The sequence below is a fragment of the Ahaetulla prasina genome, chromosome 5, assembly GCF_028640845.1.
Source record: "Ahaetulla prasina isolate Xishuangbanna chromosome 5, ASM2864084v1, whole genome shotgun sequence".
Classification (NCBI taxonomy): Eukaryota; Metazoa; Chordata; class Lepidosauria; order Squamata; family Colubridae; genus Ahaetulla; species Ahaetulla prasina.
In genome coordinates this window covers 87,088,677-87,116,510 of record NC_080543.1, presented here as the reverse complement: position 1 = coordinate 87,116,510, position 27,834 = coordinate 87,088,677, and the positions used below count along the sequence as shown (strand labels likewise).

Sequence of the window (27,834 nt, the reverse complement as noted above, 5' to 3'; positions counted from 1 at the left end):
CCAGAATGTGTTGAAGCAAAGGATTCAAACTTAACAAAGTTTTTTTTTGAGCTGGAAACATTTTACACTGAAAATGTTTTACATATCCCTATCAACTAGTGAAAAATCAAAGCTAATTTATTAGAATTAGATGTGAAATATCTGTAAAGAAATAGAATAGAATAGAATAGAATAGAATAGAATAGAATAGAATAGAATAGAATTTTTATTGGCCAAGTGTGATTGGACACACAAGGAATTTGTCTTGGTGCATATGCTCTCAGTGTACCGTACATAAAAGAAAAGATACCTTCATCAAGGTACAAAACTTACAACACTTAATGATAGTCATAGAGTACAAATTTAACACTTAGTGATACAACACTTAATGATAGTCATAGGCTACAAATAAGCAATCAAGAAACAATATCAGTATAAATCGTAAGGTTACAAGCAACAAAGTTAGTCATAAGTAGAAGGAGATGGGTGAGGGGAATGATGAGAAGATTAATAGTAGTGCAGATTTAGTAAATAGTTTGACAGTGTTGAGGGAATGATTTGTTTAGCAGAGTGATGGGAGTTCAGGAAAAAACTGTTCTTGTGTCTAGTTGTTCTGGTGTGCAGTGCTCTATAGCATCATTTTGAGGGTAGGAGTTGAAACAGTTTATGTCCAGGATGTGAGGGGTCTGTAAATATTTTCACAGCTCTCTCTTTGATTTGTGCAGTATACAGAAATGTAGGCAATGAGGCTACTCACACAGAATTTGATGAGAATTCCTTAAATACTGAAGCTAATGTTTTTTAATTAAAAGAAATACTTTTGTAATAGAAATGTTTTCTATGATACATTGACGCATTTTGCATTGATATGTTCACAGGGCATTGCTCAGATCAGCCTAGCTAACTATGAGAGTGCTAGTGAGATGCAGCTTTGCTGGTATCCTGTTCAGACCTTCATTGGTTCAGATTGTGAACAAAAAAAAGAACAACCTAAGCGTGAAGAAAGTGCTTCTCATTCTGTTGAAAATAAAAATATAATGAAAATGGTATAGTCATATATAATTTTTCTTGTGTTTCTATGTTTATGTGATACTTGATACTAAAAGAAGATATGTCTGAAATGCTAGATAAATGAGGCAATTGATAAAAAGCTGCATTGGTGAAACTTCTTTATTATCAGTGGAACTGTTTAACTGGCATTGATCTGCTGGTCATGCTAAAAGTGTGAGTATGTTCTGTCTATGCATCAATTTTGACTTGTCTGGTCATGTTTAGGTTATTTTGAAGTGTATGAATCATTCTACATGCTATATTTGAGATCTGAATTTAAGAAATTCTAGCCTATTTGTTCTGGAAACAGTGTAGGACAATGAAAAAATACAGCAGAAAGGGATACCTTTTGGAATTCAGTAAGCAATGGCAACCTTTACTTATGAGAACTTCCCAAAGTGTAGAATATATTGCATATTGGTTAATTTAAGACCTTTTTGGCACATATGAACTCAGTCATTGTTATTATGTTTTGAAAATATTAATTCCCGCTCACATATAAATAAAATGGGAGTAATTCAATCTGAACTGTCCTATCTTCTCTAGGATGCTGTGACTGTTCTTTTAGCTAGGACCACAGCTCAACTGGAAGCTGTGGAGAGAGAGCTTGCAGAGGAGAGAGTAAGACTGGAGTACACAGAAGAGGAAATACAGCAGATGGAGCAAAAAGAAGATCAAGGAGAAGCTGTGTCAGAAAGGTACTTTTTATTGTGAAGAATGCATACAATAAGAATGTGCAGAAATTGGGCAGCCATGTATGTCCATATTTAGTGTGCTAAAGTTGATTCCATTTCTGATGCTTGATATTTTGACATGAATCCTAAATATATTCAATTAATCATAAGCATGACTTGCCCTCTTTATTGTAGGAAGTATCCTAACTTAAGCATTTGTAGTTGAAACAGACTTAAAATGTTTTAGCCTTTGTTTTGAACTTAAGGAGTACACAAATCCATATTCTTTTCTGAGCCAACATGAGTTCATGCACATTTGAACAAAATTTTAAACATAGAATAAATAGCATTCTATACATCTGAAAAATATATACAGTATGTAAGCAGTAAATACTTCTGTGAACATAAAGAACCCGTCCTTTTGATTTTGATTCCATATCTGAGGAGTCTAGAAACAAAGATTGCTTATTTGTTAGGATTATGATGCAGTAAAATACAATATAGAAATCAACCTGTCTGACCTGTTCTGCCAGGTATAGTAAGGCTGTGGTTACAACGTAAGACCTTTTCAGTTATGAGGGCCATCACTTGAATATCTTCCTAGGAAAGGCTTATATTGTCTGCCTCCAATTGACTGATTTCGTTTATTATCCAATATATAAATCTTATTTTCTCTTATATGGAAATACAAGAATTTCTTACCCCTTGTTGGCTGATTTTAAATGGTTTGGCTGTTCTGTTTTTCTCTTAAGTTGCCTGTTGCTCAGATCAGATTCAGATCACCAGTTACTGAATTTCATAAAATAAATTGAATAATCAGTAAAAGAGTTTAAAATATTTCCTCTACAGAAGCTGGCAAGCAGAATCAGTTGATAGTGGATGTAGTAATTGCATGCAGTCCAGTCATCACTTAGACTCCTATTGTGGTGAATCATTGCAGATTCCTATGTTTGCCTCTGAAACGGATCAGTGTATTTCTGGAAAAATTCAGGCTCCAACTTTAAAGGCAAGTAAATATAACTGTTATAGTTTTTCCTAAATCTTTATGGGACTTAGTCTGGAGTTTTTATTTAAATCATGAATGTTTATTTTCTTCTTTCTAAAGTACTCTGAATTTGATTTTTTTTATAAGTAGGGTATAGTAATGGACTAATTACTTTAAAATTATTCCCTAAAATACTTGTGCTTTCTTTGTGAACAGAAGTATTAAGATTTTAGTAGAGAATTGAGATACTTGATTGTAAAAGTTTTGAAAGCAGCAAGGATTGTGTTTGCTAAAAATTGGAAAAATGAAAAATTACCATCGCAAGATGAAATTATTAGGCAAATGATGGAGTGCGCAGAAATGAGTAAATTGACTTTAGAAATTAGAGAACAAGAGGATAAACAATTCTATATGGGATCTCTTTTATCAATGGTTAGAAGGGGAATTATGTTAAAAGGAATTAAGAAAGGTTAGAATATAGGGAAATGTTTAAACTATATAATTGTTTTTAGGGAATGGACTTGAAGATGTATAATATTAATTTGGAAAGTTGATTTTAAACGAGAAAATGACACGTTATAATTAATTAAAAATTATTTGATTATAGTTGAGATACATATCATACTGATAAAATGTAAGTTTAGATAAATTAATTGGAATGTATATGGGCACACAGGATTGGGGATCAACCCATCGACACAATGTATTTGGATTGATGATGATTTTATGTATGTTTGTTTGTTAAAAATTAAAAAAAATTCCTTAAAAAAAAAGTATTAAGATTTTGATTGCTACTGTAGGTGGACAAGGAGACTAATACAGAAGATCTTTTTCCTGAAGAAATGGTTTTGCCTCATAAAAACAGACTAGGCCGTCGCTCCCGTGGTTCTGCATTTGTTCGTAATAATACTATTGTTCGCTCACAGACATTTTCACCTGGTGCACGAAGTCAATATATTTGCCGAGTGAGTAGAAAATTTCATAGCAAAAGTCATTTGGAATGCTAAATAATTCTGTCTAAAATTGGTGTAAATGATCTATCAGCAGAATACATATTTTCAGGAACTTTTTCCCATTAATTAATACAAGCCAAGCTATCTACAAAAGCTTTTTTTTACTCTATAAGTGCAATGGAATATCTGGATACTTGTTAAGATTTGAACAAGTCAGTGTATAGAGTTTGCTATCCTCTTCATGCCTGTGCATTGCAGCTCATATCAGCTCTAACCAGAATGGTGAAGGACAATGCCATTGCAGATTTGTCAAAATCTGGATTGTTTTATTTTAGACGATGGGTTTTTTATACAAAGGACATTCTTCCAAAGCACAAAACATAATTTAGTTAACAAGTATTATGTATTAATCCATAGCACAGGTTACATTACAGGTAATTTTTGTCTATATTTTGCCCAACTGTCTATATTCTTCCTTCTAACAATTTTCACTGTTGTAACAAGCATTGCTTATATTTTCCAGTGTTGCTGATGAAATTTTTCATGGGAAAGTTACGGCAGAATCTGCTTCTGAAAATATCATTCCTTAATTGTGCCACACCTATAGGACAAAAGTCATTTTCCTCAGCTGATCAGACAAAGGGATTCCTGCAAATAAGGAAAAATATAGATGTGGGCAGAATTGCATCCATTTCCAATTCAATTGTTTCACTGATTTTTAATTTTTTTTTGAAAAAATATTGTTTTTTGTTGCTATTGATAAATCAATAATAGACAATACAGGAATGATAAAACTAAAATTTGCTTTCAGATTATCTAAAGGAAAACATTTCAAATTAATGTGGATAACTATAATAAAATTACTGTATTTAAACTTTAAATTGTATTAATATTGACTATAATCAATGTTTCACAATCTTTTTGTCAGCTATATCGTAGTGATAGCGACAGTTCCACTTTGCAAAGAAAGTCACCTTTTATACGGAATACTTTGGAAAGGCGCACGCTGCGTTATAAGCAGGTATTTAATAGTGTGATCTTATGATAAATGTTATATATTATGCTCATATAGTTAATCATAAAGGTTTGAATAATGTTGTTCATTAGTTGTTGCTGTGTTTTATTTGCTGCATATAAATCCTTTTATTGTTGATACTAACATTTTTATTATATATTTGACTAGACTTTTCATTACTTTGTGTAAATTACCCTGCCATTGTTAAAAGAAGGCTAGATGATAACCACATCTTTTTATTGAGTTGATTATTTTAATATATGTTCAGTAGCTAGATAATGTTTAGTTTTCAGCATGTTTTGTGCTGAAAACGTCCTCGGCTTATACTCGAGTATATACGGCTTATACCAGTTTTTTTTTTTTCTTTTTTCACATTATACCGGATGGTGCAAACTTGGCGGGCTTTGCATTAGCTGGGAAGCCCTGCCGGTGCAGTGAGAGGGCGGGCGGGAGCCAGCCTTCTCGGCTGAGGAGGAGGCTTTCCTGACCGTAGCTGCCTCATTTCCCTCCCTCGGCTTATACTCGAGTCCCCAGTTTACCCCAGTTTTTTGGGGTAAAATTGGGGACCTCGGCTTATACTCGGATCGGCTTATATTCGAGTATATACGGTATGTTCAGTAGCTAGATAATGTCTTGATTAATATTGGTATCAAGAAGATTCAAAAAGTCTCTTTGTTAGCTGCATACAGAAGCTAGCTTGGACATCAGACTGAGAAAGACAAGTCTTATATAAAAATCACAGTTGAAGAACAGTAGTGCATGTTTTAACATTTTTTGTAATGTCAGTGTTTTTTGCAAATTCATTTTGACGTTTGCAAGCCAAATAATTATTGCTTATATACCCAAATGAGAATGCTTAACTGCCATACTAGATACTCAAGTTAAGGAAGGTTGATGATAAATATTATGCCAAATATAAGCAATCAGAAATAAAATTTTATCCATCCATTTGCAACATGGATTACAAGCAGGCATACAAAGGATTGTGGTTTCCCCCCCTATTTTCTTTCGTTTTCTGAAAAAAAATATGGAATAATAATAGAAACTATTTCCTAACACTTTTTTAAATAGTGCATATAATAGAATAAATATTAAGAATAAATATTTATACCAAATTAGAAACCAAATAGGAATAGGTAGACATTATAGATAAAAAAATCAGTTTTTATAAGGCATAAAACAATTAAAATAAGGATAAATAGAAGCTGAAACTAACAGTAGGTAATACCTCAGATTAAAAAATAAAATGGAAAATTCCTATGGTATAGTATATTATGTACTTTGAACCTTGGTTCCTTTCCCATTTTCAATATGTTTTTACTATAACATAGATAAACTGTTTTTAAAACTGGACCTGTCTGCTGGTTTCTCCTAAATGGCAGACATTAAAAATGCTTAATTTCTTAAAGTGTATCAACTTGAAGTAAAAAAATTAAAAGATATGTATGTATGTATGTAATAACATGTATCACTTTAACTTTAAAATTATGATATGGGTTCATTTATCAACTGTATACATTGGATGTACAAATCAAGTAATGCAGTGACTTTATTTTTGTAAAGTATCATATTTTAGTTTTTCTGAAATTTTCATTTGTCTCAAGTAAAGAGAGCTTTCTTCCACTGCTTCAACATTTCTTGAAATTTAATCTCAGCAATTTCATGATAAATTCGTGTTAGCTTTAATTGGGATTATGTCAGTACAAATGCAAATATAAAATTAAACTAAGAAGGAAAGGAAAACATTCTTAATGTAAGACGTGGTGAAGAGAATATGTGCCAACTCCTAATTGTGTAAATGTGGTTTAAAGTTGTCCCATTTAACCTATAGTGGACCAATTTCTGCCTGAACACAACTGAATCAATTTTCTCCTATTATTTTTCCTCACCATTTTGCAACAGTTGTTTACTTGTGAAATAGTTTAGAGCCTTATAGTTCTTTCTAAGACAGTTAGAGGCATTGCCATAATTGTTATATTATTGTAGCATTCATGTAGATCATCTTTGGCTGATCTTATGGAAAGGACTTCCCTAGACCTGGAGCTGGATCTTCAGGCATCAAGAACAAGGCAGAGACACTTAAATGAGGAATTATCTATTCTAAGAGAATTACGGCAGCGTCTGGAGGATGCCCAGCTTAGTGGTCAAACTGATCTGCCTCACTGGGTCATTCGTGATGAACGATTCCGAAATTTGCTGAAGGAAGCAGAGAGGCAGGTATGGAATCATCTGAACATTTAGTACAGCTTGTTTTTGTTGTTCATACAGCAATGAGATAACAGAAATCAGATTTATAATGTTTAATTTCTATAAATATTTAATAAATTATTGAAGAGCAAATATAAATAATTTAACAGTGTGAAGTAATGCTATTGTATCAACAAATGGAAAAAAAGAGGACTTAAATTGTTTAGGCAGATTTTTACTTGTGGAAGAAGTTGATTTAGATATTCCCTCCCTCCCTTAAAATATAAAATAGGGCATTTCTCTTCTCTTTCTCAGTCATTCATATCTGTTGCTAAGTCTACTGGTATGGAACGCTCCAGAAATAAGATTAAAAAACAAACCATTCTTGGAGTATGTGGAAAATTGCTTCTGCACTTACGAAGAAGTAGAAAATAAACCAGTGTCAAGCTACATGAGCACTTACATTGAAGTGGTCTGATAAAAATATGTTTTTATCAGATTTTTAATGTTTAAAGATGTTTTTTAAAAAAATATGTGGAGCTATTTAGAAGTCTATTTGGATTCATAATTTTTTTTAGATAACATAAGATAGTCTTTATGTTTGAGAAGGTGGATTTACATCTAGTAATGTATACATTTCAGATCTATATCCTAAATTCCTAAATAGAGATTTGTATCAAAATGATTAAAGGATAGCTGAATTTGTGTTATATTGTTCTCTGGGAGGATGAATTTTTTTACTAGCAGTTTCATGCATTTTCATATCTTAAATATAGCTTTAACAGTAAGTATAATTTTAATCGTAACAGTTCTGCTTGCAAAAAAAAAAAGAGTGAGATTGTATTTTCCATTGATATATAGTCTAAGAGGAGTTTAGGCCCATAGGAAGCAATTAGGAAAAGTTGATATTAGGAATGACTCTGTTAGACAAATTGCTGAAGAAATGTCTATTCTTTTGATGTGCTTATTTGCATACTGTTGTCTTTCTATGCATTTTAAACCAAGTTAGTGCTCATTTATTTATCTATTTATTAACTTTAAGAGGCCACCCAACTATATAAGATTCTGAGCTGTACGACATATTAAAATAGTAAGAGCAGTTAAAAAGAAGAATTAACCAAAAAAAACCTCCATTTCCTTCTCATCAATAAAATGCTATTGACACCTATCCTATCACAAGGCCTAGGTAAAAATCCAGGTTTTCAAGGATTTGTTAAATATTGTCAGAGTGGGAACTGTATGGATCTCGGGGGCAGGAGAAATGCTGTTCCAGACAGTGGGCACTGCAGCAGAAAAGTTGCAATAGATGACATTGTCTAATAGATGATGATAGATGGGACCTAAAGCATACCCATTTTGTCCAATCATATAGGATGGGCAGAAACAGTCAAAGATAAGCAGTCCCTTAGATAACCAGCCATATGCCATGAAGGTGATAGCAATCATTTTGAATGGCACCCTTCTTCCAGCTGTTACTTCCTTAAAGAGGAACAGTTACTTCCTTAAAGCTCAGGAGGCAAGAAAAAAGTCACTCCATTTTTTAAATAGGAAAACAGTTACTAAATATTGAATGTCATAACCCACTAAAAAAATTGATATCATTAAAGGTCCGTTAATCTTGACTTGTTTCAAGATGATATTAAATCTAGAAAATAAAAAGGGGGCATTGTTATTTTTACAGTTTGTACTTTGGATTTTTATTTTTTGTAAGCTGCCTAGAGTTACTGAAAGTGAGTGGCTGACCATATAAATGCTTTAAATAAGTAAATAAATCTAGAAAATATTGAAGGCATTGTTGGTAGGAAAAAGCTTAACTTGAGGTTTGAAGTGAAGCTGATTTTGGATGAGGTGGCATTTCCCTGGAAAACCATTTGGGAATTTTCCAGGAACCCCCAGTTGTCATTTAATTTGCATGTGGCATTTGTGCTTCAAATGGCATACATGTAACTTTCTGCTAGTGTACCAAGCATGACCCTTTGTCAACCAGTCTGACCTAACCATGGATACATGCATCTTGTTTTGCAATGTTCTTTCCTCAATACTGCCCTTCCGAAATGTCTCAAATAGTATCAGATAACAATGTGCAAGATACAGGGATTACATGATGGCTGTACTTAAAGGTCGCCACTTGTCAGTAACTTATTGAGAAAAATTTACAGAGCTGGTCTTGACCTTAAAACTCCATAGCAATTTAGATCTTTACTATTTGAGGGACTGTGGCTCTCACTATGAACCAGCCTAATTACTTAGACCAGTGTATATCATCAGTGTTGGAAGTCATATAGTCTTGGTTGCTTCCTAGTGTAAGTCTCAGGCTACAAACTGCACTCTAAGGAAAATGACAGAAAAGAATTCTCTTTTGCCAAAGTTCGTAATTTTGCTGATTTTTTTTCAAATGGATTACATTGATTTTAGTGGGATAATGTTTTATATTTCATGTAGTTGTTTGAATGGTTATAAGCTACCTAGACTGCTTATTATATCAAGATAAATTTGTGGTATAAATTCAATAAATAAATTAAGAAATTAATTGCTTCCTTAGACAAGGCAAACAAAATTTGAGCATCGTCAACAACAAGCAGCTGAAAAATTGCTTAAAAAAGCTTCCAAAGAAGTATACCAACTGCGTGGTCAAAATCAAAAGGAACCTCTTCAGGTGCAGACTTTCCGGTAAACTATTAAGAAAGGTTTAAATTATTTTGAAACGATTTAATGATAGTTAATGTCATAATTGGAAAGAGCACTCATTTATTTTATTTCTTCTACACATACTATTTCCTTCTGAACATAGATTAAATGGAATAAAAAGTGAAAATGAATGAAAATAAAAGACTTTCCATTTCTAATCTGAAATGATAAAACCTAAATATGAGTTACCATTTTATTGATCACTAGGCTTGAGAAAAATTACAGGCTTTCCCTTAATTACAGGATTAATGAATATAGATCTAAAACTTTTAGAGTACAGCTCTTATCAGACATGGTACACTTTCACATTTGACCCTGTTATGCATCTGCTTTTAGATATAAGCAGATAAATTATATAAAATAAAATTCAGTTCTATAAGTACTAATGAATCTAAAATTTTTGTACATATTTAGCTAATGATATTTTTATGTAAACAAAGAATGTATGCATATGCACACAGACACAAACTCTCCGTATTTATATCCTATGTTTCATGCTAATTTTTCTCCATTATGATACAATCAAGATACTTCAGGCCAAGACTGAGTGATTCTGAGTCACCCAAGGAGGGGAAATGTAATACCAAGCCATTCCTGCTCCTAGTACTATACTAAATCTCCTGGTTTTCATACTTGCACATATTTGTACACACAGCCACATAAAGATAAACCATTAAAAATACCTGTAGGGAGGGGATTTTGGAATCTGAAGTCTGATTTAATTTTTTCATCTTGCCTGGATTCTTGAAGTCTCATAGATTACGCTTAATTGTGCAAATACATTGGGTGCAGTTTCTGAGGTAATTACGATAGCATCCAGTGGGACTATGCAAATATGAGAAGGATTGAGGACATCCAAAATACCCATTTATAATTTTTCTAGTCTTACGTTGCTACTTTAGGAGTTGGTTTCAGAGAATGATATAATATTCTGCTTGTTTGTTAAATGAGTTAAACTATAAAATAATTGTACAATATTTTCCCCATATATGACAGGGAGAAGATGGCATTTTTTACAAGGCCAAGGATCAATGTCCCACCTCTGCCAGCTGATGATGTATAATGAAGTATTTATCTGCCTTTTCTTATTTTAAAATGAAGTTATTGAACTACTTAAGTTTATTTTTAAAAAATATGCAAAGATGATTAATATACACATTTTGTAAAAAAAAAATAGAAAGGTATACATATATACTGTGTGTATACACACACACACACAGTCACACACACCTCACATACACAAATAGATACACTTACACACATATATTTTTTAATAGTGACTGCAGCAAGGCTTGGGTTTTCCTTGCTGTGAAACTAATTTCTCTGAAAACAACTTATTTTATATTAAAAAAGACTATCATGTCAGAAAGTGTAAGGGTGGTTTTCTTCTCTTTTTTTGCTGTTTTATTTTATTTTAAGGGCTGGAAGGCAGAAACAAAGTGAGTTCAGGAAAATTCACTGTATTGTAATTTATTTATAGTAATGTGTTTTCCTTGAAGGAAAATATTTACTTTAAGATGTATTTTAAATGACATAAATTTTGTTACTTGGTGTTCGTCATACAGTAGAATGGAAACATTGAACAGGTTTTGTTTCTGATAGCTGAACTGAAAATACTCTAAATTTGTACTTTTTAAATCAGCTTTACCGATTTATATTGCATCATACAATATAATGTACTTCGGGCACTATCTGTAGCTACACATCATTTGCGATGGGTTTTTTTCAAAAAGTGAAAATGTTACTGAAACATTGCAGAGTGTGACTGCATGTTCTTATTGTGCACTAGTAGATTGTTCTTATTTTATTTGTGTCAGGTGTATCTTGTTATTTTAACTAATTTTTCAGTTTAACGAGGGAAGGAAGAAGGTGACAGATTTTTCTTTAGCTGTTGTTTTAAGAAAATAATTTTCTGTGAACTATACAAATAATGTAATATGTGGACAGTTTCACTGTTATGGAAATTAGTCTGGAACTCATTTAGGAAAAACTTCAAATATCATAGGACTGTGATTTCCATACATTTCCTTTTAAGCGTTGCATCCCAAATTTAATTATTTCACACACAAAAAAAGCTCAAATTCATCCAGAAAAAAAGGCATCTGTCTTTCGAACTCCAAATTTATTAGATTTTTATCTCCTATAATCTTTAACCAATACAGCCGAAAGCCATATGTTATGTCTAGATAAAGGTTGTGTCTGAGGAGGTTGTGACATATAGATTATTGAATTAATGCATCTCAGGAAAAGTGTTACGAATTTTGAGAGTGGTTAATCCTAATATTATTATATACAATAAAAAATCCAAAATATTTTTTTTTGTTTTAGTTCTAAACCAGATACCACTTTTATACATTCAGATTTTCACATCCTTTTAGTGAAAAGGCTTGTTTGTTTTAATTAAAGATGGGTCTTTTCAAAATTCCATATCTATACCAAATTTAATTACTACATGGACTATTCCTAGAATTAATATTCCACAAAAATGCTACTATCATGATAATAGCATATTTGTTACCTGTTTTTATTGTCAAATTCTTAAATGGACTTTTTCTTGGTTCATTGCTTTACATTTATATTATTATAGTTTATTTTTCTTTATGAAAATTATAATGCCAATTTTATAAAGTGGCAACTTCTTCTGCCCTTTTGTTTCATGGGAAATTTTAAATACTGTTCCTTCCCAGTGCTAATAGTTATTTAAGCTATTCAGTGGTGATATTTTGACTCAACATTAAGGTAGAGATGTTAAACATATGAGCTAATATAATTCAATATTATCTTTGAAAACTATACTATTCAGTGGAATGCCGTTGCTTTGGAGATTAAAAAAATCCTTTTAGGGTTTTTTCTCATAGATTTTTACAGTTAAGGGTCTGTCACCTTAAATTCCTGAGAAAGCCACTTTTATGTCTTGCAATGTACGCAATGTTGTTTATTATGTTGTTATATTCAGCTTCAGTTACCCAAATAATTATGCTCTTATATAATATAAAATATACCTTGGGGGTGTTAATAAGAAATGCAATTTTAACATAGGATACTATAAAATCAAAAATACGTTTTTGGTTAAAAAATCTAACAATGATGTAAAGAAGTGTCAAGCATAGGAAATTAGGAGTCCAGGCAGTTCAAATGAATATAGGTTTATCGTATGCTTATTTTATTTGTGTTTCTCTACAAGAATCTGAACTACTAAAGGTCAAAGCAAATGGTGGTAGATAAAAGTCAGAGAAATTGAAGGTGGGGTGGACTTAGATATCTTGTGGTCATGAGGGACTTGAGATTGAGGACACCCTCCCTTGGCCTCTTCATCTCCTATAGGAAGCCAGATAACAAAGAAACTTGTTAACCGCAATAAATCAACAGTTTCTATCAAATCTGAAATAATGTTTCGCGAAACAGTAACCATTAAATTGTATTCTGTAGAGTTGGGCAGTGTTATAAATCCTACATTGGGCAGTTTTTAAAATCCAGATTAAAGAAAGTTCAGCACTGCTGAAAAATAAGAGCCAGTGAATTCACTGGCTTCATATGATGTCTGTAAGCGTAGTATGACAACATAAACTCATTAAATTAACAAGAACTTACATGAAATCAAATAATTAATGATGGATGCTATACACTTGCCCATTGGTTGGCATGATTAAATGAAAATGTGCCATTCTAATAAAATTCTTATGGGTGTGATAGTAGATTACAAAAGTGTTTGAAAAAATTTATCTCCGAAACATACAGGAATAAATGGGTGGAACTGGATTAGAAGAATAATGAAAAAATAGGTGATCAAATTCTTAAACATAGTTTTATATATTAGCTGGTATCATGGGTTAATCTTACATTGCTGCATAATTCAATATATTTGGCCTCTAATGCAGCGGTCCACAATCTTTCTGGCTTGGTGGACTGGTGGAGGCAGCGGGGACGGGGCAGGGGGAGATGGAATGGTTTTGTGCACATGTGTACCACTTTCATAAGTGCAGCTTCATATTCATGTGTGCATGTGCTCACCCACCCCTTCCGCAGCCTGATACTGGGCTGTGGACCAGGGGTTGGGGACCTCTGCTCTCATCCATTTGAGAAACATATCTGAGAAAGGGCTTTTTCTACCCAATCTGAAGAAAAAAAATATTACTTCTGATATGAAGCACTGCCTTGTCACCTGTGTTGTACTAATTGTTTATGATAAAAAGCAGTCAGTATAAATATTTTGTCATCTGTTAGGTCCAGTTGTGACCAGCTTCTGTGTGTATGATGGATGGAATACATGTTTTTTGGACAGAAAATGTGTTTGGGATCCCAAATAGAAAGATATTAGTGGATAATAGTTATAGTGACTATGCAGTATACATTCAGTATTTGTTTGGGGGAAATAAGAACATGACTGCCCACATTAATACTATTACAGTATGTTATCCTCTACAGTATTCATTCCTTAATGTTGTCATTGTTTCTGAATGATTGTCATTTGTATTTGAAAAGTATTCTGTGAAATTAATAAAAATATACTTGCTATAAAGTCTTCATGTTGTGCATTTATTTTACAGTTAACTAACATAATGTTAGCTAATGTTTATATAGTTATTATGAGTTTGCAAAATGCAAAACAAGTGATCTTATAAAAGCTTTTACTTGTTTTGGATTAGCTACATTACACTTTTATAGTTTTTATTCCAAAATGCACATTACATCTAGTGACATTGACTAGTATACAATACATACATATATACATATATGGTTGTTACATTGCTTATAAAATACTTTCTGCATAACGTTCTTATGTCCGTTTTTATAATGTCAGCCATTCTGCTTTATGAAAGCCATTTAGGTAGGGATGAAGGAATTTGTGATTATCATAGCAGCCTCATGGTCACATGATCAAAATCCAGGTATTTGGCAACTGACATGCATTTATGATGGTTGCAGCATCCTGGAATCACATGATTGCTATTTGTGACTTTCCCAGCTGGTTTCCAACAAGCAGAGTCAATGGGAAAAGCCAGATTTGATTAACAAGTGCATAATTTACTTAACAACTGCAGTGATTTGCATAACAACTATGGCAAAAAAGTTGTAAAATTGGACAAGACCAACTTAACATCAGCCTTGCTTAGCAATGGAAATGCTGGTCTGAATTGTGGTTGTGAATCAAGGACTACCTTTAATGTAGAATTAGAATGTATTGGAAGTTATTGGGAGTGGGATGAACTTGATATTTACTAGTAGCCCTTCCCTGGGACCTGTAATTGTATTGGCCTCAAGGTGTTGCTAGTAAACACATTATCTGTAATGAAGCTATCCCGATTCATGATCTGGTGATAAGAAGGCATACCAGGAGTGCATTACCAAAACCTGACAGAATGAAGGTGGGGATGTTGGTCTGTCATCTTGGAGCGCTTTTTAGGATGATAACTTTCCTTCTGGAAAACAGCAGCTCCAAGAGCTTCCCCCTGGCTGCTAGAATTATCACTAATAAAGTCCTGTTTCACTTGAGTCTTGACTCCACTTGTGCAGGATCTATAGTAGTAATTGAGATAACCACTTGCCAAGTTATGTGGACTTTTTTCCCCCTGTAACTTCTGAGAAAGTGGATAAGGTACTCAGGATGACCTCTGCAGTCTGTGGTCTAGACCCTTGTCCTTTGTGCCTTTTTGGTATAATGGAGGGGGAGTTATTCTGTGGATTTGGAAAATTGACAACAGTTCTTCCAGCCACAACCCTGAGAAGGGTTATGGCTGGAAGTCTTGAAGGAAGCTGTTGGAGTCCTTCAGTAAGCCTCTGGATCCAGAGAGTTCTCCAACTGTTCTTTGTTACTGTTGAGGATGAGGGATCAATTACCGAGTGCCATAGATGAACCAGATTATCTGGACTATTATTAGAGTTCAGGCATGAATCCTTTGTAAGTAGACAGACAAACCATCTAGACATTATTTTAAAATTTATGTAAATTATTGAGTTTTTCAAAAATGCTATTCAAAAGGGCTGGCAGTCCACAAAAACATACAACCTTTAAAGCTATCTGAAGACTCAATCACTGAAAATCAATGGTAATACAGGAATTTTTCATTTTTGTATCAAGATTGGTTCGCATTTTAAATGTCTATGGAGATTCTCAGTCATTCAGGTCATCGTTGTCCCACAGGGGCTTTTTCAAGAGGCAACTGGACTTTCTGATTCTTCTTTGAAGACGTTTCACTTCTCATCCAAGAAGCCTTTCAGCTCTTGCTTTTACATTTTAAGTTGAATCCATTTAAAAATATTTTTTAAACACTCCCAGAATGAAAATATCCCTGCTCACCTTTAACATGTTAAAATACAATTAGGTGCATTGTGGCGTTAGTCCGATTTTTGCAATATATGTGCACAGAAACTATGAGGTGTTCATCTAAAACAGAAACTAATTATATATACAGTCAACTGTGCAGAGTTATGGAATAGATTTGAAAATGCATGGTTGGATATGATTGCTGGTGCTTCAGGTATGCAGATAGTGGTGCCCCTCACCCCCAAGTGTTGAAAAAGCCTCTTAGCCGTCAGGAAAGCATAGCTTTGATGACTGTCTAACACATTCTATATAGAAAAAATAACTTGGTTAACAACTTTTGGACATCTACATTTGCTTTCTATACAGGGACAGTCAAATCGTGCTCTCCAGAAGTTTGTAGTACAATGACTGTGAGCCTATCATTATGCTTAGTATATTAAATTGATAGTTCCTGAAATAGGAGATAAAAATATAAAGAAAACAAAGGGACAATTCTTACTGACATGAAAGTTGTTCCTGAGCAATGCTGAGCTATATCTTGACACAATAATTTGGCACTTGACAGGTGCATCCAGTGTTTTCCTTTTATACACTGAGTCGTGCTTTACTTTCCTAAGTTTACATATTTCAACTTAGTTGTGGTAAAAATAATTGCTCAAAATATCTGCCGAGGTGTAGGCTAAACATCTGATGGTGGTTGCAGGAATAGGTGTCCACTTGAGACTCCTTCCAAACTTACATGAATATGAAGAATTTATCATAAAGATCTTTGATGAAGAACATAATTTAACTTGCTGTTTGCTTTCATTTATAAATTATGGTTAGTACTTTTATTACAGGTTAAAATGTCTTAAGAAAAAAAAATCAAGTACCACATCAGTTTCCCATAGACCCCATAAACTAAGGCTGCTATTGCAGGATCCAATTTGAGTTGGTCACCAAGTATGAAAGATTTATTCCAAGCTTTGGAATAACAGAGTTAGAAGGGACCTTGGAGGTCTTCTAGTCCAACCCCCTGCTTTGGCAGGAAACCCTACACCACTTCAAACAAATGTTTATCCAACATCATCTTAAAAATTTCCAGAGTTGGAGCATTCACAACTTCTGCAGGCAAGTTGTTCCACTGATTAATTGTTCTAACTGTCAGGAAATTTCTCCATAGTTCTAAATTGCTTCTCTCCTTGATTAGTTTCAACCCATTGCTTCTTGTTCTACCCTCAGGTGCTTTGGAGAATAGTTCGACTCCCTCTTCTTTGTGGCAACCCCTGAGATATTGGAACACTGCTATCATATCTCCCCTAGTCCTTCTTTTCATTAAACGAGACATACCGAGTTCATGCAACCGTTCTTCATATGTTTTAGCCTCCAGTCCCCTAATCATCTTTGTTACTCTTATCTGCACTCTTTCTAGAGTCTCAACATCTTTTTTACATCGTAGCGACCAAAACTGAATGCAATATTCCAAGTGTGGCCTTACCAAGGCATTATAAAGTGATATTAACACTTCACGTGTTCTTGATTCTATCCCTCTGTTTATGCAGCCCAGAACTATGTTGGCTTTTTTGACAGCTGCTGTACACTGCAGCAGCTGCCAAAATAATATCCAAAAAAATGCCCAAAAAATTCGATAAAGAAGACTTCTTGGGAAGATAAAACTATGTGGGATAAACTACCAGCACCAAATGGATTTAGCTGACCAACTACACTATACATTGAGTGTGTAGTCCTCAATGGAACCACAACTACATGGAGGGAAGCATGCAATGGGGTACCTCAAAGTTCTGTCTTGGCCCCAGTGCTCTTCAAAATCTTCATAAATTACCTATACTGTATGAGGGGATTGAAATTCATGGATGGCACCAAACGGGGGGTGGGGGTGGGGGTGGATTGCCAGCAGTTTGAAAGAGAAACTCAAGATTCAGAAGGATTTTGACAGAAGAGAGCACTGGGCTCTATCCAACAAGATGCAGTTCAGTGGTGAGAAAATAAGGTCTTGTACTTAGGCAGGAAAATCCAAATGCACAAGTACAGGTAAGGTTATACTTGGCTCAACATAATGCCTGTGAGATGTCCTAGTAAACTATCACTTAAGTATGAGAAATATGTTGCAGCCATCAAAAAAGTCAACACGGCCCTAAACTGCATGAACAGGGATAGCATCAAAATCTCAGGAAGTGATAGCACTACTCTATATTGAATTAGTGATGCCACCTTGAAATACTGTGTCTAGTTCTGGTCACCACGATACCAAAAAGAAGCTGAGGCCCTAGAAAGGGTGCAGAGAAGAGCAACAAAGATGATAAGGGTTCTGGAGGCTAAATTGTGAGATGAATGGCTAAGATAAGTAGGTACATTTAGCCTAATGAAAAAATGTCTTAGGGGAGAAGTCCTAGCAGTCTTCCAGTACTTGAAGGCTGTCCCAGGCAAGTATCGGTCAATTTATTCTCCATAGCAGGGGTCTCCAACCTTGGCCACTTTAAGCTTGGAGGACTTCAAAGCAAAGCTGGCTGGGGAATTCTGGGAGTTGAAGTCCTCCAGGCTTAAAGTGGCCAAGGTTGGAGATCCCTGCTCTATAGTATCTGAGGGCATGACAAGAAGCAACAGGTGGAAGATCACAAGAGGGATATGCAACCTGGAAATAAGGACAAATTTCCTGAAAGTGAGAATAGTTAATGGAACAGTTTGCCTCCCAGAGTTATGGATTCTAGACCAGAAGACTCCAGGGTTCCTTCAAGCCCTATCGTTCTATGAAATCTCAGGAAAATACAAATAGCCTTTATTTCTCTTTTTTGTATTTGTCATGAATCAGTCCTAAATAAAATACCACTTAGTTTCATAGCCACTGTTCTATTATTTTAAGCAAAGAAAATGCACTTGTTCTGGATAAGAATACTTTTTAATTGAAAGCCCTCCCTCCCTCCCAGCTCTGAAGATGTAGGAGTATTTGCTTAATCCTGAAGGAGCTCAGTTCCTGCCCGTCTGCCTGCCTCTCTAGCAGTTCTCCAATGTGGCATGCAGTCATGTGACTAGCTGCTTCCTCTATATGACATCATTGCCTTTGCAGACATACCAACAAAGAAAGGATGCTGTCAGGATCTTTAGAGCAGAACTAAATGATGTTGCATTGCGGGTAAGAGAAGACCATGTTCTATTTCATTATTTTTTTAAGCTTTTCATGGGCATCGTTCTGAAATCAACCATTGTCAAAGGAGGGCTTTACAAATAAATCCTAATTATATTAGGCCTCTACAAATCAGAAGCCGGCAGGTGTAGAGGCTGTTTGATGGGTCTCCAGACATTCAGATGAGAAGTTTAAAAATAATGCTGTCAAACGAGGTCTTAAAGCTGACAAAGACAACAATTGTCTGTGCCTTAATGTGACCTTTTTAGTATGCAAGAAGCTGTATTTTCATTCTGTCCAAATGGCTGGAATGAAACAATTGTGTTCAGATACATGAACTGGCTCTTTGCAATATTCCACAATATCGGAGAATATTTGTTTTAAAGGGAACATAACTCTAAATTTCTGGCATAATTCATGTGGAAATTCCATTTCATTTGTTGTTGGGGAGCTCACTGAAAAAAAATCTTCAGTTGAATGGCTTGCTTAAGGAAGTGTTAAATTGCCTATTTCATTATTTTTTCCTTGGAGTAGGTAAGAAGTATGTTCCACCATCAGTTTATGTGAAAGGAAATATTAAGATACGGATATTTTTACAACGTGTTGAAGAATGGGATAATATGTAACCTAGTATTTGGTAGAATGAATCGAATAAAGAATAACTGCAAGAAAGTAGTAAGAATTCTCAATTTCTGTACCATTCAAAGTGCCATGGTGAAATCTGTCTACATAAAGAGAAAGTATTACCTGTGGTTTAATTAAAAAGGCAGGCAGTTCTCTAATAATTTTGTCGAAACAGAACTGTACAGCTCTGAGCACTGTTTTTTTTTCTACTGCAAGCAAAAAATGACTATGCTTTATTTTCTCTTCCAAAAACCTCTATAGTTTAAGATGTCAAGCAGAATAAAATTCAAACAAATCATTTAAAAATCTTAAATCACAGATTTAAAAAATAATTTTCATTTTTATTACCAAAAATGTTGCATTGTCTAATATCGGATAGCTGAAACAGACCATGTGTTCACCCCACCCCTGCCAAATTCCTTTTTATAACAAAGATTGTATTATCCTATGTAAGCCTAAGATTGCTCTCAGTCACGATATTACCTGATATAGCTACAATTTTCATTCACCTCCAAAAAAGGAAGATTGCTGTTTTGCATATGCTGTAGACTACATGGCAAAGAAGATACAAACGAAAGTTGTATTTATTTTTAAGCATACAACTGAAACATATTTAATATATTGTTTAAGAAAAAATTACTTAAGGAATTCCACAATAACTCAGTCTGTAAAATTACACAGTTAGTACACTATCATTAATCTGATGTAACCACTCAGGATTAACTATGCTTTAATAATCCACAGAGACATAAATGAACATTAAAACAGCAGGACAAATAAAAGTAGTATTATCTTTATATTGAAAAAAACCCGCACTTTGATTTGTTGTACCTCATACCATTTGATGAGTTTTCTGAACTTTCCTGTGGATTGATTTTTTATTTGGTGTTATGTTATTGTAATTTAAGCAAAATTTAAGAAGAAAGGAAAATTTCCATAACTTTAAGGAAGGTTCAACCATTAGCTAGGTAAATAATGTGCTAGTTGCCGTTTAGAAAAAGTACTTTTGGGACAACCATGACCTGAATGACTGAGAATCTCCATAGACATCTTTCTAATGCCATTGGTCAGGCACATGATTGGCTCTTCAATCTCTTATTAAATATATTAGTCATTCTCAGTTTACCAAGAATTAATCTGGATATTGTTTTTTAAAATAATTGGCTATTGGAAAATTCTTGTCCTCATCTTTCAAGTTTTTATTGAGTTACTAAACCTGCATGCGAGGCATGCTTTATAGCAGCGGCCCCCAATCTTTTGGGCATCAGAAGATTGGGAAAAACCCTGAGAAATCTTTTTTCACAGACTAGAGAGGACCTGGTTTTGTGTGCTGCCTGCATCCTGCGAATGGAGCTTCACTTGATTGCACAGCCCAGTTGCTGGCATGCCACAGTCTGGTGCTGGTCCATGGATCGGGGGTTGGGGACCCCTACTTTATCATATTGCAAGTAATTTCTTCTTTGCAGAAAAGGGTTTGATGTATATGATGGTGTAAGCATGATGTAAAAGAAATGCTGATGTCTTAATATTAAACATACAATATTGCTCCTGTTTTTCATTGTCTAGGTTCTAATATGGTTAATGCAGGAAATATGAATGGTTCTGGAAATCTGATGGATTTTTTGGATGAACCTTTTCCTGATGTTGGCACTTATGAAGACTTTCATACCATTGATTGGTTAAGGGAGAAATCTCGGGATACAGACAGACATAGAAAGGTAAATAAAGATAAACACTTGGCATATCTGTTTAAAGTGATTGCTTTTTAATTTTATTCCATTAATAGTTATAAGCCTGAAATACAGGTAGTCCTTGACTTAGAACAGTTCATTTAGTGACAACAGCACTGAAATTTTTTTCATACTTAAGACCACTGCAGCATTCCCATGATCACATGATCAAAATTCAGATGCTTGCCAACTGAACTCATAGTTATGACAGTTGCTGTGTCCCAGGGTCATGCGATCACCTTTTGTGACCTTCTGACAAGCAGTCAATGGATAAGCCAGGTTCACTTATCAACCGTGTTACTAATTTACCAATTGCAGTAATTGACTTAACAAGTGTGGCAACAAAGGTTTTAAAATGGGACAAAATTCACTTAACAAATGTTTCGCTTAGCAACAGAAAGTTTGGGCTTAATTATGGTCATAATTTGAGGACTACTTGTATAGCAATAGGATGGAAAACTGATTTAAGGAACTGACATGGCGTGGAATATATATTTCCAGCTTCACTTCTAGATGAGTTTGAATGGTCAACTTGGTCATTCTCATGAATAATGTTTTTTTTAGATTTCTGGCTTATTGATTCTTTGCCCTTAGAAGCAATTGAAATAAAGCCTTATCAAACATTAGTGTAAGGAGCTATTCTCCAAAGCACCTGAGGATAGGACAAGAAGCAATGGGTGGAAACTAATCAAGGAGAGAAGCAACTTAGAACGAAGGAGAAATTTCCTGCCAGAACAATTAATCAGGGTAACAACTTGCCTCCAGAAGTTGTGAATGCTCCAACACTAGAAGTTTTTAAGAAGATGTTGGATAAACATTTGTCTGAAGTGGTGTAGGGTTTCCTGCCTAAGCAGGGGGTTGGAATAGAAGACCTCCAAGGTCCCTTCCAACTCTGTTATTCCAAAGCCATGGTCACAACGTGAGTGTTTGAGATGACATTAGAGATGTTTTGTTAAGGAAATTAACATGCATATTTTTTTATGCAGATAATGCTGTTGCTAAATAAGAATTATTTTAATAAGAATAAGAAGAACAGAATTATTTCCAACGATCATTAAATAACTGTATGGTGCAACAAGGAGTATAGATCAGAAATTAATGTATTAGAAACCAAGGTAGTTGTGAAGTGAACAAATGCAATATATACATAAATGTTAAAAATAAAAGAAATAGGTACAGTGCATTGAGAAAATATTCAGACCCCCTTCACTTTTGTCAATTTTGTTATGCTGCAGCTCAATTCTACAGTTGTTGAAATTCATTTTTTTCTCATTAATCTACATTCAGTACTCATAATGACAAAGTGAAAATAGAATTTTAAAGAAGTCTGTAAATTTATTAAAAATAAAAAACTGAAATATTGGCGTAAGTATTCAGACCCTTCACTCAGTACTTTGTTGAAGCATCTTTGGCAGCAATTACAGCCTCGAGTCTTTTGGGGAATAATGTGACCAGTTTTGCACGTCTGGATTGGGGGATTTTTTTTTCCATTCTTCCTCGCAAATCCTCTCAAACTCAGTCATGGTGACTCAGTGGGCAGCCATTTTCAGGTCCCTCCAGAGATGTTCAATAGAGTTCAGTTCAGGGTTCTGGTTGGGCTACTCTAGGAAATTCACAGAATTGTCCCTAAGCGACTCCTGTGTTGTCGTGGCTGTATGCTTAGGATCATTGTCAGGTTGGAAAGTGACACTTCAGCTCAGTGTGAGGTCCTGAGTGCTGTGGAACAGGTTTTCATTGAGGATATCCCTGTACCTTGTGCCATTCAGCTTTCCCTCAACCCTGACCAATCTCCCAGTCTCTGCTGCTGAAAAACACCCCCACAGTATGATACTGCCACCACTGGGATGGCATTGGGCAATTAATGAGCAGTCTCTGGTTTCCTTTAGACATAATGTTTAGAATTGAAGCGAGACAGTTCAATCTTGGTTTCATCAGACCAGAGAATCTTGTTCTTCTGGTCCTTCAGGTGTCTTTTTTGTTTGTTTGTTTGGTTTTTGTTTGGTGTTTTTTTTTTGCAAACTCCAAGCGGGCTTTCAAGTGTTTTACACTGAGGAGAGGCTTCCATCTAGCCCAGGGGTGTCCAAACTTGGCCCTTTGAAGAATGGTGGAATTCAACTCCCAGAATTCCCCAGCCAGCATGAGCTATAAACATGAGCAAGTTGGTTGCTGGGGAATTCTGGGAGTTGAAGTCCACCACTCTTCAAGGGGCCAAGTTTGGACATCCCTGATCTAGCCACTCTGCCATAAAGCCCAGATCGGTGGAGAGCTACAGTGATAGTTGTCCTTCTGGAACTCTGTCCCATCTCCACACGGGATCCCTAGAGCTCAGTCAGAGTGACCATTGGGTTCTTGGTTACCTGTTTTACTAAGATCTTTTCCCCTGATTGCTCAGTTTGACCAGCTCACCAGTTCTTGGAAAAGTCCTATCAAACTTCTTCCATTTGAGAATTATGGAGGCCTCTGTGCTCTGAGGAACCTTCGGTGCAGCCGAAATGTTATTGTAGCCTTCCCCAGATCTGTGCCTTGCAATAATCCTGTCTCTGAGCTTTGCAGGAAGTTTCTTTGACCTCATGGCTTTTGCTTTGCTACAGCATGCATTTTAAATCATAGCTTTTATTGTTTTGTCTACATATAAAGTACAAAGAGAAATAAAAATGGAAAATTAGGGGAAGAAAAAAGAGAGGGGGGAAAGAAAATATAAGGTACAAGGAAAAAAAGAAAAAAAAGGTGTTAACTTCCAATTCTTTTTAGCACAATACAAGAGAAAAACACTCTAGCTTCAGTTTTTTGCTTTTATACATTAGTATATAACTTGCCATTTCTATAACAACAAATCTATCTAATCAAACAAACCAAAGTCAATGTTTCATTTTTTTTTCATCCCAAGCACAAAATCCAGAAGTGATATCCAAATGAAAAATGTACTTAAATATATTCTCCTCTGAATAAAATAATTAATGTAACCATTTCTGCTTTATCTTCCTTGCTGTGGAAATAATATATATTTCTATTTGCACCTAATAATCTTTATAAACTATCACCATTTATATTGCAAGGTTTACTGTATTCTTTGACCTTACAGGGAAAAATACTTTTTTTTTACATCCTTTTTAAAATGCTAAATTTTTCTTTAAACACATTTCTGAAATCAAACTTTCTAATACATCTTTTTCTTTTAACTACTTAACATACATACTTTAAAATTTAGGGTTAAATTTACCCAAACTAACCTCATAAAATAATATTTTTTTCTTTTGTATATATTCTTTTTAAAACTCTAAATTTTTCTTCAAACTAATACATCACTTTCTTTAACTTTCTTTTAACACTGATACTCTCAAATATATTTTCAATAACATTTTGCATACTTTAGAAATTACATATATACATATATATATATATATATTTGTTTTCTGAGGTTTTCACGGGTGTTTGTATGTAGGTCTTTGGTTGTTCGGGTTTTCTCCCGTGTAAAATTGGAAATGTCTTGGCAACGTTTCGACGAAGTCTCATTCGTCATCTTCAGGCTTCAGCTTCGTGCTTCTGGGAGCAATGTGTGATCGCAGCTGTTTCTTCCTTTTAACTGCTAGTGGGGGTTTGAACTGATTGGGTGGGAGCTTGGCTGTGCTCTGATTGGATGGAGGTTTTTGTGCTCTGATTGGCTGGGGTGTGTCCTGTGTGGGTGGGGGTTTGGTTGTGCTCAATTTAGTCTGTGTTGCAGGGGGATTTGAGCTGGTGAGCTGCATAGCTGTTGTTTGGCTTTGTGGTGGTGCTACATCTTCATAGTGGGTGTCAGTCTGCTGCATGTATGGATTGGAGGGGTTTGAAATGGCTAATGTTGCAGCTGCGGTCTGGCTTCTGGTCCTTGGTCGTGCTTCATGATCAGTGTGGGTTTGGGTCTGCTTTCTGGGTGGATGTGCGGTGGTGACATCCTGTGTGGACCTCGTGAGTGTGGGTCTGGTGTCATTCCTCGTGTTAGGGACTCGTTTGTCAATAAGGGTGGGTTTCCAAATGGCTGGTAGGCGGGAGGTATCATCTCGTTTGTTCATGCTGTGTGGGCGTTTTTCTATCTCAATGGCTTCTCTGATTATTCTGTTGTTAAAGTGTTCAGTTTTGGCGATAGTTCTGGTCTTTTTAAAGTCAATATCATGTCCTGTGACTTTAAAGTGTTGGACCAGGGAAGAAGTTGGTTCCTCTTTTTTGACTGAGTTCTTGTGTTCTTCAATGCGTGCACTTATTCTTCTGAGACTTCGTCGAAACGTTGCCAAGACATTTCCAATTTTACACGGGAGAAAACCCGAACAACCAAAGACCTACATATATATATATATATATAGTTTGAACTGATTGGGTGGGAGCTTGGCTGTGCTCTGATTGGATGGGAGCTTGGCTGTGCTCTGATTGGATGGGGGTTTTTTTGTGCTCTGACTGGCTGGGGGTGAGTCCTGTTTGGGTGGGGCTTGGTTGTGCTCAGATTAGTCTGAGTTGCAGGGGGATTTGAGCTGGTGAGCTGCATTGCTGTTGTTTGGCTTCGTGTTTGTGGTTGTGCTACATCTTCATGAAAACCTCAGAAAACACACACACACACACACACACACACACATATACACACACACACACATATATATATATATATATATACACACACTGAGGTTTTTGCGGGTGTTTATATGTAGGTCTTTGGTTATTCAGGGTTTCTCCCGCGTAAAATTGGAATGTCTTGGCGATGTTTCGACGAAATCTCATTCGTCATCTTTAGGCTGGTGTTTACAGCTTCGTGCTTTGCTCCTAGAAGCATGAAGCTGTAAACACTAGCCTGAAGATGACGAATGAGACTTCGTCGAAATGTTGCCATGACACTTCAATTTTACGTGGGAGAAAACCCAAATAATCAAAGTGTATATACACACACACACACACACACACACACACATTTTCAAAATTTAGATTATGGTTAAGACTTTATTTCAATTAAAAATATCAAACAGATAAAAATCCATCCTAATTGGTGGATCGTTAAGTTTAATTCACTCCTTCCAGCTTGTCTTCATGGAGTAAATCTTTTTCTTCTCTGGAAAGTAGTTACCGTGTTTCCCGAAAATAAGACCCTGTCTTATATTTTTTTGAACCCTGAAATAAACGCTTGGCCTTATTGCCATCCCCTCAAAAGCCTGATTGGGCTTATTATCAGGGGATAACTTATTTTGGGGGGAAACACGGTAGTTATAGGCTTACCTTTTTCTCAAGGATTTCTCAACTTGTTAATGTCCTTAAAGAAAAAGTCCCAATCTTATCCTTTTAAAAGTTGCAGATTTTCTTGAAGGTCTTCTTTCAGTTGTGGTCAGAGATTTATATTTAAACCATCATAATAAGAGTTGGTGTCAGGTTTATATTCCAAAATTGCAGTTCACTCCTCTGCATTTTCAGCTACTTGTAAAGATGCCTTGGTAGTTTGGTAACCTTCTATACATGTTTGCATCTTTAAAGTAGTTTGAGAAAAAAATTTTTAGCATCGTTGGAGCACAGCTGATCTACAAACTGATGAATTTTATTTAGAAAAAAATCCAATACATCTCTAATAATTTGCTCCTCCCATCTTGACTCCCTCTTTGATCAAAGAGTAGCTTTTTAATAAGTCACATAGAAACTGCTAGCTGTTCATGAATCATAAAAATCAGAAAGTTTTAGCCACCCACAGCAAAGCTGACCAAGCTACAAATTACTACAAATTATAAACAAACGCCTGTCCTAATGTTCCCTTTAATTGTATTCATTTTATGTATTCAATTCATGCTTATACTTATATATATATTATCTAATATGTACTCGACAATAAATAAATGAATAAATAAATTTTGGCTTGCCATAGCAGCCTTCTTTCTTGTTGTTAAACTTTGAAAAAATCCCCCAAATGGTTCAAGTTTTCAAAAAGGAGTAGCAGGCTATGACTAAAAAGAGCCTCTTTTAACTTAGTAAAGATTAATAGTCCTTAAAGGTGCTTAAGAAATGAAAGGCACTGTCAATTTGAAAAGTAAAGCGGCTGCTTCTTCCATAACGAACAGATTGCAGCCCCTTTCCCTAGCTTTCAGCACACAGTTGCTTCAAAGTGCATCTCCTGAAGTTACTTGCAGACCTCAGCTATATTGGAGGATCTTGAGGGATAATTCTAAAGACTTTTCCTAACCCAGGAGAGTCATATAAATTGAAGGGATGCCAGTTCCTTCTGATAGTAGTTGAAGAGCTACAGCTCAGGGAAAAACCCTTCAGGGATCCCCCCCGGGCATGTATTCAGTTGGCCATCTTCATCGGAAATGTGCTACAGTATGCATTGTCATATGTGAGGTATCTATAGAGAGGAGTGTGCCTTTGCAAATCACGTCCAATCAATTTAATTTACCACAAGTGGACTCCAATCAAGGTGTAAGAAATGTGTCAGGAACGATCAAGAGAAATGGGAGGCACCTGAGCTCAATTTCAAGTGTTGTTGCAAAGGGTCTGAATACTTACGCCAATGTGATATTTCAGTTTTTTTCTTTTTAATAAACTTATAGACAATTCTAAAA

General features: G+C 35.1%; 2 protein-coding genes across 6 annotated transcripts in view; both read left to right on the top strand.

Moving 5' to 3' along the window:
• Positions 1-14,050, top strand: part of WWC3 (WWC family member 3) — a 105,557-nt gene extending 91,507 nt beyond the window's left edge. For all 4 annotated transcript variants that reach the window (XM_058186917.1, XM_058186916.1, XM_058186914.1 and 1 more), the window contains exons 16-23: positions 858-1,025; positions 1,576-1,727; positions 2,553-2,709; positions 3,489-3,653; positions 4,570-4,662; positions 6,643-6,873; positions 9,386-9,513; positions 10,528-14,050. In XM_058186917.1, coding sequence (XP_058042900.1) covers positions 858-1,025; positions 1,576-1,727; positions 2,553-2,709; positions 3,489-3,653; positions 4,570-4,662; positions 6,643-6,873; positions 9,386-9,513; positions 10,528-10,594 — 1,161 coding nt within the window. In that variant the 3' untranslated portion in view covers positions 10,595-14,050. The remainder of the gene's footprint in view (positions 1-857; positions 1,026-1,575; positions 1,728-2,552; positions 2,710-3,488; positions 3,654-4,569; positions 4,663-6,642; positions 6,874-9,385; positions 9,514-10,527) is intronic.
• Positions 14,051-18,730: 4,680 nt separating this feature from the next.
• The window catches only part of CLCN4 (chloride voltage-gated channel 4), a 47,609-nt gene continuing 38,505 nt past the window's right edge, over positions 18,731-27,834 (top strand). The window contains exons 1-2 of one of the 2 annotated variants that reach the window (XM_058186918.1): positions 18,848-18,926; positions 21,108-21,259. In XM_058186918.1, the coding sequence (XP_058042901.1) occupies positions 21,116-21,259 (144 nt within the window). In that variant the 5' untranslated portion in view covers positions 18,848-18,926; positions 21,108-21,115. Of the gene's footprint in view, positions 18,927-21,107; positions 21,260-27,834 lie in introns of both variants that reach the window. The other variant, XM_058186919.1, reaches the window with a different exon arrangement.